Source organism: Anarrhichthys ocellatus, unplaced genomic scaffold, assembly GCF_004355925.1.
Source record: "Anarrhichthys ocellatus isolate YVR2014 unplaced genomic scaffold, GSC_Weel_1.0 scaffold31, whole genome shotgun sequence".
In the NCBI taxonomy this organism is placed as follows: Eukaryota; Metazoa; Chordata; class Actinopteri; order Perciformes; family Anarhichadidae; genus Anarrhichthys; species Anarrhichthys ocellatus.
This window is the reverse complement of record NW_022280061.1, coordinates 3,128,909-3,144,763: the sequence shown is the minus strand read 5'-3', so window position 1 is coordinate 3,144,763 and position 15,855 is coordinate 3,128,909. Positions and strand designations below refer to the sequence as shown.

Sequence of the window (15,855 nt, the reverse complement as noted above, 5' to 3'; positions counted from 1 at the left end):
ATATGTGCAAAAATTAATGGAATCAATATGTATTGTCCTATAACAGAAATGACAATAATTAACATAATACTGATATTAGTTTGAACACTTCTGCGAAGCTCATACTAATGCAAAACCTGTCGACGTATTGCCTAAACTAATCAATATAGTTTGATGTATTACAACATAAGCGGCCCAAAGGTGGGAAAGTCCTGATGAAGGTGTGAATGGCATACATATATGATTCAGATGTCAAAGACTGGAGGCAAATGGCTTCATAAGAAGAAGGCACCAACACTGTTCAACATTATGTACAGTTTTTGGATCTTACCTTCATACAAAGTAATTTTATTTATTTGTAAAATAAATTAAATGAACCTTTTTCAAGTTGGAGGATTGACAAGCAAGTATGCACAGAGCATCAAGAAGACACATGTTTATGTGCAAGTGATTTATTTCAATGCCATTGCATCATAAGGCATACTCTTAGTCAGTACACTTGAACATCTTTCATTATTCATATATAGCATGATGCTGGGCCTGTATCTCTCAGTGCTCTTCCCACCATCATTTGCAGCAGGTAGCAGACTTTGTGCTGCAGCACCCCCCTGTGGCTGCACCTGGACTTGGTTTCTCCAGCTGGAGGACCAGCTCAAAAGGATCCACAATGGCTTCCTGTGTGAGTTCAACAAGGTAGAAATCAGCAGGAGTCTACTACACACACTTCTATTCAAGTATTACATGCATAATAATTCCATGCAAGACAGTTTGTAAAGAACTTAAAAAAGTCAATTCTCACTTTTTATGATTTCTAGCACTACACACCCATTCACATGTTTCTATGTAAAGGCAGAGTAACAGTTGTTGTACGCCGAGCTTTCACATGCATGTTTACACTTGGTATCAGTGTCTTATGTATCACACACTGGTTGTTCATTAAATTAGCATTTCACAGTAGCTGTGCTTTCACAACGAGACCAAAGGCCTTTTATTACTATTATCACCAACTAGCCACGCTGATTAGAGAAAACTACCTCCGACACAATTTCACTTCAGAGGGGCAGTCCAAAGGCTGAACCCCTGGACCACCGAGATTCAAAAAACGAACATGGAAATCCTTCAATAGCAGAATAAAATGTCACGAGTGATACTAGGATCTGGGTAGTCATTGAAAAGCATATAGTACTGTTTGTAGATGTGTGTGTGTGTGTGTGTGCACAGGACGACCACAAGCGCTGATAAGATGGCATTCCACTCGCTGAGAAGAGAACATTTCTTCCTGTTCAAGGTTCCCCAGCATGACTCCACAGTCTGGTTATGACTCCAAGACAGCTGCTTGACCTTGTGCGCGTGGATGTGTGCGTACGTATGTTTGAGTGGGTATGTGAGTGTTTGTGTGTGTAAGATCTTGCAGCATGCGTCCTGGTGCACACATGCGTGTGTGACTGTGTGCACGGTTCAGACAGTGGGGCTCTCTGGGTGTGTCACACACACTTGAAACCAATACGACCAACACACTGACCTCTAGTGCTCAAAGCAAAATCACACAAAGACATTTCCCGGAATTTAAGTTGTGACACTGACCTTAAGTTTGGCTCCGCGGGGCTCACAGGGGCCTCCCGGTGGCTGAAAAGTGAAGTCTGCCTTAAATCTGGACTGGGTCAGGATGGCGGCCACCTCTCCGTCAACCTCCACCACGTCATCGACCTGTGAAACACACTCACGTCATTAGCAAACAAACAAAGTGCATGAGCTGAAGACATGGAGCTGTTCTTGTACGGTGGGATGTGCAGACCTTGAATGTGTATTGACGGTCAAACTGGAAGCTGTCCTCCACCCCTGTGATGCTCCCGTTATACATGACCCGACAGGGCTTGGTGTTGCCTTGAGGGACCTTGAACAGGCGGTATGTGGCCGATACGAACTTGAAGTCACCTGTATTGCAAGAACAGGTCAGAAAGAATCACGAAATGCATCAGTCAATCTCAACAATTTAGCTGATCCACAGCTCAGAAGGAAAAAGTCGGCGTGTAGTAACGACCTGACGCAGTAACACCTGCACAAACCTCAAAGGCCCTACACACCCGTGGTGCAGCCACACAGGTGTGTTCACTTATCGAGGCTAGTTGGACTTCTGTGTGAGCATGCACATTTTCGACAATAATCCAGAATCCAAAGGAAGAATCCCATTGGCTTTTTCAAGGGAACCAGTGTGATGCTAATGTACAGGTCTGGCCTACAGAGATACCTCATCCCCGCAGCACTCTATACACAAAAATAAATGATTAAAAACCAAAGAACAGAATAGTATCAAACCCAGAATGTCCTGCAGCTCGTTGTTGTCAACCGTGATGACGCTGGCTGTGACCAGCCGTGGTGGGCTGAAGCCCACTTCTTCAGCCAATAGCAGCAGATCTTTCCACCAGAGCGCTCCACCAACACACTCACCTGTCAAGAGGAGTTACACTGTGAAATTCTGGCATGCGTCTGTGAGCTTTTATGGCAGCAGGATATTAATTTGACGCACCCCACAGGACTTTGTGATTTTTAATTTCCTCTGTTAGTCTTCCACTGCTGTAGATGTCACTGAAGTACAGCTCACCTCCATCCTAAAGACCAACAGTCAAACCATGTATGTAGTGAATATCAAACTACGTAGACTAACAGGTTGAACGATTCTCAAACAATTATTGTTTTGCCTTTTGCCGCAGCATTGTCGGCATGTTTAATGAGTGTACCTTGAGCACGCTGTAGGCTTCAGCCAGAACTCTCTTCTTGTCTGGAGAGAGATTCACCACGCAGTTGGAACTGTGGCAGAAAATCAGCGTTTCAACTTAATTTCTTTAGAATTACAAAAGCATCAAATGACAAAACAAAGAGGGAGTGAATGACTTCGTACATGATGATATCAAATGAGCTCTTTTCCAAACCCACTTCTGTCAGGGCCTCAATGTAGCCCTGGACAAAACTAACGTTGGGCTTCTTGTAGCCAAACTCCTTCATGTGATAGTCCACATGTGTCCTGGCCACGTCCAGCTAGAAGAGAGCACACTGTCGCATTTAAAGCTGTATTTGCCGTATGAGTCTTAAGCAGTTCGTGCATACTGGGGAGCAGAACTTTGTCTATTATAAGAAAATGGCCATTTTTATTTTTCGGTATACATCATTGTCAGCTTGCTGTGGCCATGATGTGATGATAGTGTCCATTACCTGGTCCTCAGTCATGTCAATGCCAGTGACATGGCCCTTCTGGCCCACCAGCTGACTCAGCATGTAGCAGTCCCTTCCACTTCCACTGCCCAGGTCCAGTATCTTGCAGCCCTCCAAACACTCTGGCACCACCAGACCACAGCCATAGTACCTGAGGGGGAGAGCACACCCACTGTAAGCATCGGTGGATCAGGGATTGTTGCGCCTGTAAACACATCTGAAAGCAACAACTGAGAGTGGGGACAACAGTCCAGGGACCTGGCGGTGACTTCGGGGTGCACTTTCTTCAGAGCCTGGCGGATGAATGCAGGGACGGGTTTGGCCAGAGCCACGCAGGCATTGCTCTTCAGGTCCTCGGTTTTCTTCAGCACCTTGCCGTAATAATCCTGTTTGAGAGCAGAAGCGCTAGCTATGGTTGGTGCGCGTCGTAAAGCAGTTTGATATCAGTCAGCGGTGCAATAATTGACTCATAACAACACGTGCAAGCTGTACTTTGGTCGGTGAATCCACCTAAACAGCATTACTCAAGTTTTAATAAAAGTTGCCAGTGTTTTAGCTGACGTTAATTAAGGCATTGTAATTATGCTAGCGGCCACCCCGGCCCGTGCAGTGTAAACAGGTGGTGCACGTTCTACCTTGACATCCACGTGAACGGTGGTATCAACGAAGCCTCCTACGCACGCGCTTAAAAAAAAAAAAAAAAAAAGGTTTTATAGGTTAACGTCAATTTGCATGAAACGCTACGAGTTACTGTTAGCTAACTGCTAGCTGCTAACTGGCAGTGCTAGCAAATTAAAGGTTATAACTTTACTCCACAAGTTTACAGTTACACGGTCTAAATGTAACTTTAACGTTACTATAAAACAACCGTTACCGTCTCACTTAACGTTACAATTCATAATGCTAACGTTACATGAAAATACGATACGATAAAGGAGACACGAGGCATGTTTTGAGGTTTTTCTTACCGGTTGTCATCGGCCATTGCCCCGGAGACTGAAGTCCACAATTTGTGGAGGAAGGCTTTCGGCAATGGGTTGGCTTTTCTGCGCACAACTAATATTGCCTGTGTTCAGTTGACTTCCTTCTTTAGGGCACACCCTGTCCTTCATTGTCCGAAATCACAGCTGAACCCTGGTACCAAAGATACCGGATGTAACTGTGGTCAAAGATCATGTAATATGTTTTCATGAGAAGTAACTTCACTCAGTCTTGACAACAAATGAGTCAGCTTGAATTTAAAAGGGCATGTTTATTGAAAATACATCCAGCTTGGTTGTTGTGATAAATGGCTTGTAATCAGAACATGTGCAAAACCACCTTACAGACACCGGTGAAGAAAGAAAACGTGCCTTTAGTAACAACAAGAGAACACGTTATCTACTGTATTGTTAGTCAAACGTACCCTTCACACAACTTAAGTCGTTCAGAAGAAGAACAATCTTAAAAATAATACCCATAATGAGAAAAAAACATCTGTCCGTAGCAATAAAGCTAATGATTTCATAAAAATTATGAAAGCAACTATTTGGTTCACAAACATGTTACAGAATATTTTACACATTTTCAAATATAAAGTGGTTCTGAATTTTTTTTACAGTTCCAATATTTATTTTAAAGGATTCAGCAGATATGAAAAAATAGCTCGTCTTGGTACTACGTGTACCACAATCACACAATATCACTTTCTAGGTCACAAAAAAGCATTAACATATAAAGCACTTAAGAATGTGTTCAGGCATTCGTGGGTTAGATTCAATCATCTTAATGTAAATACAGAAAGTTTACGTTACAATTTAACTTGTGCTAGAAGCTTGGAGAGACATCTTCCGTTAGATTGTTTTAGGGTAGATAGAGAAATCTGTGAGACCAAAACATTTGTGCTTTGCAGACATTACAATGTGTGGACTTTTGAGAGTGCTCCAAAGAAATCTGACATTTGCATGATACAATGGCATGTAGCATGACCATATTCCAGTTAGTTTCAGGAGGATGGGAAAACTAAAATTTCACTCAATTTGTAAAAGTTGTATACTCATAATGTAATCAGTGGCATTGTCCATCGCACATTCATCAACAATCAACATCTAGTTTATTAAAGCTCCTGTAAGATTTGGATTAAACGGTTAGATTCAAAACAGAAGATACATGTACTAGAACTATGTGGTCTTTGTTTTCAATCCGCAGTGCAGTATTATAAATATTGCCTGTTAACTTGTACAGTCTGTCCATCATTAAATGATGATGTAAACTCCTGTTCATAAATATTCAGATATTAAGCATAACCAAAGACAACTATCAGACTGTTTTATAACTCTGCTTTTCTGTTATAGTTCATTTTTTTAATCAAAACTTTATTTTTCCAGTCAACAGGCCACAGCTGTTAATGACATTTTGTTGGCTACATTATGGGATGATTACCTTCATATGAAGTTGAGTAAGGGATGAATATACACACACACACACTAAACAAATATCTTAGGCTATTAGGAGCATTTCCTCTCAGATTGATTGGGATAGGGCCACACATTTGTAAAAATAAATAAAAAATGAACAAGCCAATTGACTGAAATCAGCGTTAATGTAATACAGGAAGCTCCTATATTTGTTTAATTAATGAATACCAAAACAAAAGCATGGTCAAATTGTGCTACTATGAAAATCCAAACAAAGCGCGTTATACTGTATAGCTGGTGAAGGTGGTAATCTATTGAAGTGGCTGTTGAGGTCTGACGTTGCCCATCGCAGGTGTAATCTCTATGAAGCCTTTTATTCTTGTTTTTGGTACCTGCTTTCTCGTGGTCTCCCAGTTTCACTGAAACGATTCATTGTTCTGCATTTTTTTGGGTAGGCACGTACTACAAACATTTATTAAATGAATGAAAAATGATTGTGTACAAAGTGAATCTGTTGCATTCCATACTGACAATCTACCGAGGTCCATTTCTTACAGATGTTGCAACAGAAGACACCGAGTCCTGGACTGCAATTTAAGACCGACTTAATGAAAGCATTTTCAATTTGTATTTATTTTAAGCTTAAAGCTTTATTTATAAAGATAAATACACTTTGTGCAAAATAGGAACTGCTCACATTACGATTTGTAAATGCACTTCTACTTCTCTATCACTAGCGGGGCAGATAGAGAGCAACAACAACAATACAAGGCAGAGCGGTGGTTAATGGCTGAAGAAGCACTTAAGAATTATGAGTCTTGTTCTTGTGTCCCCTGTGCAGTACCAGTTTGCATAAGGACACACTGTGGTAAATCCACATTGCACTCATCCAAAATGTTCCTGCCGTTTTGTTTTTTTTTACTACGTAGTTTTGTGCCTCCAGAGAACGGCTTTCCAGAATTGTTGCAAGCACCCGGTGAGGAGAGCAGTGAACGTCCTGTCCTGTCGTCACAGCTTCAGCTATCAAATCTTTCACTGTGTGTCAGTAGCTCAGTTGCAAGAGAGGGACAACTGAAGGACTCTGTGTGTGTGTGTGTGTGTGTGTGTGTGTGTGTGTGTGTGAGAGTGAGAGAGAGAGAGAGAGAGAGAGAGGTAAAGGGCTTGGACTGCCCAAACATAACCCAAAATACACAGGTTAAGGCCACCGTTCCAGTGTGTGGAGGAGGAGCGGGCTTTTCTCAAACTTTGGATCTCAGTCATACGAGTTGAGATTCCACTTCCTGCTCCAACACCTGTTTTATCTAAGATGCACACAGTCATAAAATACTCACTCAGAAAGTATTTAGACATAGAACACTTGCTCGGATACAAAAGCAGAGGCCTCCATGCTCCGTCTCAAGTGTTCTCCCCTTCCCTCTATGACACGAGTGCGCGTTGACGTCGTTTTCAGCCCTGTGGCTCAGTGCTGGTACTGTGGTGCAGCCCCTCTTGCTCGTTGATGGTGTGGAGGAGGAGGCACACTGGAGGGTGGAGCGAGGCGCTGCCTATCTGGTGAGCCGGCTGGGGAGGTCCTGAAGACCCACGTGCGACCCGCCTATCCGGCCCGCCCAGAACTTGCTCCTCCTCCACACCGAAGGAGGCTCGATTGCCGCAGCTGTCGCAGAAGTCGCCCACCTCCACCTCCTCCTCCTCCTCCTCCTCCTCCTCCTCCTCGTCCTCTCCCTCGCGCCCCAGCAGGCTCTCGAGCTCCCTCAACTCCTTGCCTTCCTGGCCTGTCCCTCCAGCTCCACTAAAACCGCTGCTCCCACGTGTGCTGCACACACACACCTCAATCCCAGAGTCTCCCGTGAATCGCCTCCTCCTTCCATTGGGGAGCCGATCTTTGTCCTCAGCAGAACCCTCTGACAGGTCCTTCAGCAGTGGGTCTTTGCAGGAGTCGTCCCCACTATCACTTCTTTTCTCCTGGCTGGTAAGTCCCTCCCTATTGTTGAGCCCATCTGACAGCAGTATCATGCCTGACTCTTGTGCTGTCTGCATGGGCTTGTTGTCAGGCTTTGGCCTCAAGTCTAAGGTGGGGGATTGTGGTTCCTCTGTGCTGGGTCTGCAACACAGAATGTCAGAGACCGGGGGCACGGGAGTGGACTGGATGGTTGGACAGTGTCCCTCCTGCTGCTCATGAGCCAGCGGGCTAGAAGCCACTGAGGACGGGCCAGTGTGTAAGGCACTGTAGGGCGGGGGAGGAGTCTGCGGCCGGTTGACCACCTCTTCGTAGTCAGGCAGGAGGTAGTTGGGCAGAAACCCTGAAGAGAAGAAAACCATACATTTGCAAATGCGCACAAAATGTAACTAAACAACTAAATACATTTTACAGGGCAAGCAAAACGTACATGGGTTAGATTTCCCTTCAAATAAACACCACCGCCTGACCCCAACACATTACAGTAAGACCTCACTGAACTTCCCAGACCACTATTCAAACATTCCCAAAGCAATAGGGGGAAAAATGTGACAAAACAAGCTAATTTCTGGGTCAATTCTGTGCTGAAGGCCGGTGCAGCACTGTGCGAGATGGTGTTGCAACACTGGCGAGGTACCAAGGGAGCAATGCAGGCCGTTTCCTGAAAACTGGGGCATGCAAACAGGGAAGGTTCTGACGCTGTGTGAAACCAGGGATACATGTCAGTGCAAACATTAGCCAAGGACCACTGCTTTGTTTGTCACTACCTTTAAATTCCTTAGTTTGATGGAACTAGAAAACTGCCGATTAGAAATTCTTGAAAAAGATTATTCCAGGGTCCAGCTCCAAGTTCTTTAGAGAAACAATGAAGGGAGCTACTGGACTACATCTTCACCTCTACATCGGACCCGTCACAGGAGGACTGCGAGTCATACACTGCAGCTGGGAGGACTAGTAATGAGGTCACGTAGGGAAAAATGTATACAAACTGATTTTATATACTGTGTGCACCAGTAAGACATTATGTTTGCTGGGTACCAAAAAATGCTTCGGCATGACAAAACTGTTTTCTTCACAAAGAAGATGATTAATGTTTGCAGTGACCATTTTTCCGCCCTAACATGTTTGGGGGAGAGAGGAGAAAGGCCATCAATGTGGATATAAACCTGATATTCTGACCAGGAGGTCTTATTTACTCACTCAAGCTGATTTGACAATGATAAGCGAACCTGCATGAGCAAATATAATGTCAACTTTTGAGAAAAATGGCACCCTGCTCAGTTCCTAGTTAATTAAAATCAAAACTATCAAATGTGTTAGTTATACTGATGGTATCCACACATTTATGTTCAGTGTATTAAATGAACTTGTGTCTGTAATTGCAAAGCTAACACTAGTTGTTGTGAATGTGGCGTTCACTGAGGAGAATTCATCTACTTTAAGTCAATTTCATTTTTCTTTTTGCCACTTGGGGGCAGCTACAAACACAACATTAGCATTTACTTGTTGTGTTTCTGTCCACCTGACAAAAGTTAGTCAGATATTCACTCAACTACTGAGAGAAACATCCGCTAAATGCTCCACCATCTTCACCAGAACGTTGCAGCTCGTTGCAGCCGACAACACAGTAGAGCAGTGAAACATCAAATTTGCGAGCCAAAAAACAAAACAAATAAGCTGAAAGACTCTAAATAACTGCAGAGTTACAGAGAGCTGAAGAGTCGGGCGATGATGCAATCCCTTTCACACTATATACTCATTGGTTCCACGGTAAATATGAGAATGTGGATTAGGGAAGCTTTACGTGCTCAGTGCTCATATCCGTTCAAAGTAATTGTCAGTCATCAATACAATTCATACGTCTGAAATGCATCCAACCCAAACAAAGTTCCACATCAGGTTTAATCATCATGGTGTGTGTGTGTGTGTGTCGGGGTGGTACAGCAGCTCTTACTGAAGTAGAAGGGCACAGCGGGGTAGTTGTGTGCTTCGCGGTAAGCGATGAGGTTGATCTCGTGCTGCCGTTGCTGCTGCTGCAGCCGGTGTTTGGTGCGGCGATGGTGACACACACAGCAGCAGCTCAAAATGAAGATGATCGCCCATACCAACCAAAACCCTGAGGTGAGAGGAAGATCAACACCGTCATGTTGTGTTTACAACTTAATCCATAATCTTTAACTGTACCAGCTGCTGGTGATGTGACACAAACACTGCTGATCAAATCCTGCCGACATCTGGTTCATGAAATGTATGGAATCACATCAATTCAATCATCGTCGAGAGGTCCAAGACCGCTCTCATCTCTACAACAAAGCACTGAGAGGTTTCTCTACGGAGCGACTCCATACATTTCACCACAGCCGTCTCACACGCTGATCTCCGAGGTGTCTGGTTTCTCACTTTGGGAGTCATTTGTAAATGTTTCTGAAATATTCTGCCCCAAACTTACAGGAAAATATATGATACGAAGAAATAATATAAGCCCTGAATGTCAAAATCTTGAGAGTAATGTAGTAATAAAATACAATTACAGAAATCCTATTTGTAGATGCACCGTGACAAAAACAACCCAGCACAAAGTGACTGTTTAAGAACAATCAAGTCCTTAGTTCTCTACAAACGCATTACTTTTGGAACTGTATTATCTAGAATCCTGTCCCAGCCGCAGCAAGGAGCAAAAATTGGCTTCAGTTTGTGTGTTTAAAATAAATGTCATGCCACTACGTCGACACAAATACAACTAGGGAACCTCACTTCAAGGACTACAGGGCAAGGCTACGCGTCTCTCTGTAGAATAAGAGTTTAAGCTTTACCGTGTGGCACTCAGTTCAGTGCATCTCTGCTGAGCGGTCACTAAGATATGCCAATTCAGCATTTTTTTCAAATACTTTCAGTTCAAGTAAATATTGGCCAATGCGTCGGCCTAGTTCTTATTCACCCTGGACTACAAAAACCTGTACGCCTACAGAAATAAAACAGAACACAAATTGGCCTAAATTATGATATAGGGAGTAAGAGTATGGTTTTAGATATCTTATCAGTGTTAAACAGAACATAACATAGCATACAGTAATAACAGCTCATACATTAACTTATATGCTAAATTCAGTTGGAATCCAGTTAGGAAAGCGACATTTTAGACACACGCATTCGATCAGACTCTGAAGGTAAGCGGTTATCCAGGCCACTTCCTTTTGGACCAATAAAAAGCAAAATCATCCTGAGACCGTAGCCGTCGAGTTTCCATATTGTATTTTGGCCAATGAGCTCCGCCTCTTGTGCTCTCAACACAAAGCCTGCTTGAACGGTTGTATCGGTCAATACTACTCGGAACACAAACAGAAACCAGATGACACGACTGCAGAATCGGTTTATAGAGACTAAACTGTCAAAGATCATATTCCATGAATGCCTCATGAAACAATTGATGCTACATTGTCACAGAGTTTTCAAGAAAACATTCCAAACACAACCTTCGTAAAGTAAGATATTTAATACTGAATTTACACATGTCCTTACAGTACAGCACGTCATGTTAACGTGTTCAAAAATCGGAATGAGGTACAGCTAATACATGACATTCAACAAGTTAAGAGCTGTAGATTGTTCTACCAAAATAAAATGTATTTTAGGTGTTTTTATAACTCAAGGTCACCGCCCACAGCTCAACTATTTGATGGTAGTCCAGACTTTGACTAAAAGTGTTTGTGATTATATTAAACATAAGGTTTATTTTAAACAACGTTTGAACCTCCTTGTGATGAAAGCATTCCCTAATCGAGGAAGCATGTGTGTATCTGATGTCCAGATGACCAGCTTGCAGCTCTGTAGCCCCAAACACATCACTGTCAGCTGGATCTGAAATAAATAGACAAATAAAACGACTTACAACTTCTTTAAAACAAAGGTTACATTATTTCAAACGCTGCTCATTTATGGGTGAATGTATTTTTCACCCACCTGGAGGTTGTACCCACTCTGCGCGCTGGGAAGAATGACATCCTGCACATAATTTGAGCGTCTGATATCACCATTTGGCCAACCCAAAAAAAAAAAAACTCTTCAGGTGACTCTTGACGGGATATTTGAGTCCAAAAGTTTATCTGAACTGAATCCAAGCCGGGGATGATCGGGTCACACCACCAGGCCTTTCCACAGCATGCCCCGGAATCTCAAGGAGTTGTACGACTTTCTTTCTTCACCATATTTAGTTGCAAGTGGTCACTCGGTATGTTTTGTGGGTCAGTAGTGCCCCGTTTGGGGATCTGTCTTTTGCTGTGCTGGCATGTCAGTCATGCCACAGTTGTGATGCACATTGTACCCGGGTCTCTCCTCCTGGACGAGGCTTAATGAAACCACGACACACTGACATGTAGCGTTGTACTCGTTGATTGTCTCTGAGAGGTCCCACTGATCTCCACATCTAATCTGTGACACAGGCCATCTGTCAGCAGCTGAAATAGTGGAGCCACTGCAGAGGAACTCGCATAACTTTAAAATTCTGTGTGATCCTTGAAACGTTTTGGGGAGCTTATGGGATCTGGTGTTGACGTTGATGAGCCTGGAGAAATGTGAGCCGCTTTATGATCCATCTTTTTCAGCTCTACATTCTTCTTTGTTCCTGAATTCACCTTCAGCACACAGTATCCCTGTCCTTCTCTTGTCCCACTACATTCTCAACTTAAACGGAAAAACCGTTGATTCTAAACTACACTCAATAGTTGTAATTGTAGATTGCAAGAACTGGAAACAGAAATAAAGTTATCAGAACAGTATTGTAGCTGCGTGGCTGCAAATGACGAGCACCCCGCTGCACGCGTTTCACCGGACGCTGAAACAAAATGTAAACGCGGTGATGACGGCTTTGTGTCTGCTTTGAGCCCGACATGGTGGTGTCGCACCTCCTTCAATAAAAAGTGCCCGTACTTTATTACTAAGAAGGTACTGATGAGCCTCAGGGCTTTAGAGGTTGTTCACTGAATCGCCATCAGTCGCTACAGAATGAATGTAGTAGATAAGAGGCCACTTGTTCAGGTCGTCCCATCTCTCGATAGCAGAGGGTGGAGGAGGTACAACGACATTATCGGTTGTGTTCCCACATTGTTCATTTTAAACTAGAATCACAGCGTTGCGGCTGTATGCCTCCGCCTACCAGTCACGTCACCGTTTTAATCCCCGTCATCACTTCATCCTGCACTGCAAGCGGACCTTTTGTGCCAAATTTGAATGAATCAGCTCAATGTGTGCATGAAAAGCAATGGAGTTAGATTGTAGCGTGCCGCTAAATATAGCAGACGCCTGTTGAGGGAACGTAATGACAGCACGTCGCTCAGGCTAGGAATAGTGTGAACACAGAGAGAAGGTAAGAAGTGGTGGCGGGATACTTACACCAGAGCTCATAGTAGTAGCTGCAGCACTGAGAATTGCCGCAGCAGTGTCCGGACTCACAGATGTAGCTCTGGTTGTTAACACCTTCACAGTGCAGGAGGCTCTGCAAGAGAGAAGCAGTCGTACCTTTAAACAGGGAAGTATTATCAACATCTCAGCTTAAAAAAAACACCCGAGGCGTCCGGTTACGGTGTGCAGCACCAATAAAATAAAAGAAACACAGCCCCCCCCACCGTTTCTCATGCTTGTTTTTGTGACTCACACCAGGGTGAAATTACACTTGTTCTGTGTTTTACTCTGATCAACAGGAACAAAGTCAAACCAAATCTGTGAATTGATCAACATGAAGTCCAACTAGTTCAAATGAGATCAGCAGTGTGTATTAAAGGAGGGATTTTAGGTTAAATACATTATATAAGAGGACATTACATCATGTCAGCCTCAGCTCAGTCAGGGGCTGAAAAACAAAGTGGTGAACTAAGAGATTAGATATTAGATAGGCATAAGATATGTTTTGGAGAGCTGCTAATCCTGTTCATGCAGCTACTGACACTCAAGAGGAGCACTGGAATCCCTGAGGCAGCGCACCTGTCTTGCGTTGGATGTCCCTCGAGATTAACGATGAAGTTTTGCTATTTTTTTTCTGATTCATAGTTTTAGTTATTTGTTCTGAATGTTACTGTTTAATTAATTATATTTGGTTTCTGTCATTTTTCTACTTCTATTTCTCTCTATTTTAGATCAAGATGCTTCGGTCTAGCTTTATTCATTTAGTATTCATGGTTTCCTATTAGAGCTGTTGACAAACGGTCGTCTTTAGAGCGCCACGCTCTCAGCAGCGTTGCAAACGCTGAAGTGTTACAACTGATGGGACTTTCTTGAATCATTTCTAGAGGAGCCGCCCCTTTCGCTTGCATTTTGTCACACAGTACAAAGAGCACAGGGGACTTTGACAATGTTTTTGTTCCATTTAAGTTCCCCAGTGAGACAGTGAGACAGGGAGAGAGTGAGAGTGAGAGAGTGAGACAGGGAGACAGTGAGAGAGGGAGACAGGGAGAGAGTGAGACAGGGAGACAGTGAGAGAGTGAGAGAGTGAGACAGTGAGAGAAAGAGACAGTGAGACAGTGAGAGAGTGAGACAGGGAGACAGTGAGAGAAAGAGACAGTGAGACAGGGAGAGAGTGAGAGAAAGAGACAGTGAGACAGTGAGAGAGTGAGAGAGTGAGACAGGGAGACAGTGAGAGAAAGAGACAGTGAGACAGGGAGACAGTGAGAGAGTGAGAGAGTGAGAGAGCATGCACAATACCTGGGCCCTGAAACTGGGAGTAACCCCTGAGTTTTCAAACGTGTCCGTCCTCGGGAGCGTTTCTAAACGTTTCTGTTTTCGTTGCTCCGACGCAGTGTGGACGCTCAGTTTAAACGTAGCAAAATAAACGCGTTTTAAAATGGAACCGTAGTAGTGTGGAGGTCTGAAGCAACTCCAATTATAAATCAGTATTTACACCCTCGCTTTTCCTACTGTGACATGTCAACATGTCTTCTGTGAAAAAGGCCCATTTCTAATCGAAATTGTCCCACTTTCATAAATAACTACACATTTCTAAATGGGGTTTTTAAGTGGTGTAGTGTACACACTGGAAAAATATATATGTTAATTTTCTTATATACTTATTACACAAAATAGTATATTATACAGATTACATGCCTAGCTCTGATCTTTGTTTTATAATAATGACAACACTACAGACAACATGTATACTTAGCTCTGGAGTAAACAAGTCCTCTTGAATTCCATCAGTGTTTAAGGCTCATATCAAGTGTGACTTTCTGAATCTCAGCCAGCACAAAACCCCTCAGTATGTTACCGCAGATCTGATATGCAATTTAAATTCAAAGTTTAGCCGGAGGCCTAATCACAACCATAAACCACCAGAAGGTGTTCGACTCAAACGTCCACTGGCATCCAAAATTAATTAAATCATCATTTGTCTCCGCTCCAACAATCCGTTACATGTTTCAGCTGTAAATATAACAAACTAGCAGTTGTCCCTGATTAAAATCTAACCCTCACTAATAGTATCCCATGAAAGGTTGCGTTGTGAGAGGACATGGGCGAGACGGTAATGTGAACAGATAGATCCGCATGCTGCCAAAACACAAGGCAGCACTGTAACCTAAATCCTTTCAAGAAAAAGCTCTGTGGGTTTTTCCAGCAAGATCCCTCAGATGTTGTCTTCTAGATTAGCTTAATGATTAGCTCGCCAAAGTTCTATAGAGCGGTAGCTTAGATTACCAGCGCAGGTCCCAGACCGTGAGGCATGATGATCCAGGGTCCACAAATCCCACAAACGTCCTTCAGAACTCATGGGTCATTATGCCACAAAAGAAGTCAAACAGCTCTCAAACATACTCTCACTCTCACTCTCTCCCTCCCTCCTCTCTCTCTCTCTCTCTCTGCCTCCCCCTCTCTCTGGCTCTGTCCCCCATACCACACACACACACACACACACACACACACACACACACACACACACACACACACACCTCACTCCACTCCAATCCAGCCCCAAACAGTGGACAAGGATTGCTCTACGGAAATTTCCAAGCAGCAGCGGAGGGCAAGTTCCTAGCTGGGCCGCCGCATGATAATAAGGCGCACAGAGCGGTGAGGTGTGTGTGGGTGTGTGTGTTAAGTGTGAGGCCCGGAGAGAACGGCAAGAAATGCACCGAGAAGGCCAGACAGAGCAGTTACACAGGAATGATTTGTCATACGCACCAGATCAGCACAAACTATATTACTGACATCTTTAAATGTGGACCGCAACCTCAAACAGGAGTCTCTTCTTAACAGCTGTTTCCTTATCAACAAGACATTAAAAACACACACACACACACACACACACACACACACACACACACACACACA

The 15,855-nt window shown here is 43.5% G+C and overlaps 2 protein-coding genes across 3 annotated transcripts in view; both read right to left on the bottom strand.

The window, feature by feature from the left end:
* Positions 1-401: 401 nt before the first annotated feature.
* On the bottom strand, positions 402-4,336 carry as3mt (arsenite methyltransferase). The gene is made up of 11 exons (XM_031864527.1): positions 4,158-4,336; positions 3,825-3,873; positions 3,448-3,575; positions 3,190-3,340; positions 2,879-3,015; positions 2,718-2,787; positions 2,507-2,588; positions 2,296-2,427; positions 1,775-1,914; positions 1,564-1,686; positions 402-654 (listed from the first exon to the last, which is right to left on the bottom strand). Exons 1-11 carry the CDS (start codon positions 4,172-4,174, stop codon positions 547-549), a joined length of 1,137 nt encoding a protein of 378 aa, XP_031720387.1. The 5' UTR covers positions 4,175-4,336; the 3' UTR covers positions 402-546.
* An 85-nt stretch (positions 4,337-4,421) lies between these two features.
* The window catches only part of wbp1lb (WW domain binding protein 1-like b), a 15,191-nt gene continuing 3,757 nt past the window's right edge, over positions 4,422-15,855 (bottom strand). Inside the window, exons 1-4 of one of the 2 annotated variants that reach the window (XM_031864526.1) lie at positions 15,223-15,398; positions 12,931-13,033; positions 9,497-9,658; positions 4,422-7,885 (exon numbers count right to left, since the gene is read on the bottom strand). In XM_031864526.1, the coding sequence (XP_031720386.1) occupies positions 7,032-7,885; positions 9,497-9,658; positions 12,931-13,033; positions 15,223-15,249 (1,146 nt within the window). In that variant the 5' untranslated portion in view covers positions 15,250-15,398 and the 3' untranslated portion in view covers positions 4,422-7,031. Of the gene's footprint in view, positions 7,886-9,496; positions 9,659-12,930; positions 13,034-15,222; positions 15,399-15,855 lie in introns of those variants that run through there. The other variant, XM_031864525.1, reaches the window with a different exon arrangement.

Bases quoted from the DNA above. Each gene is read 5' to 3' on its own strand.
- as3mt (XM_031864527.1), bottom strand. The intron at 3,576-3,824 runs GTAGAACGTGCA...GCTCTCAAACAG, and splicing joins CCGTTCACGTGGATGTCAAG to GATTATTACGGCAAGGTGCT. The intron at 3,341-3,447 runs GTCCCTGGACTG...TCTCCCCCTCAG, and splicing joins CACCCCGAAGTCACCGCCAG to GTACTATGGCTGTGGTCTGG.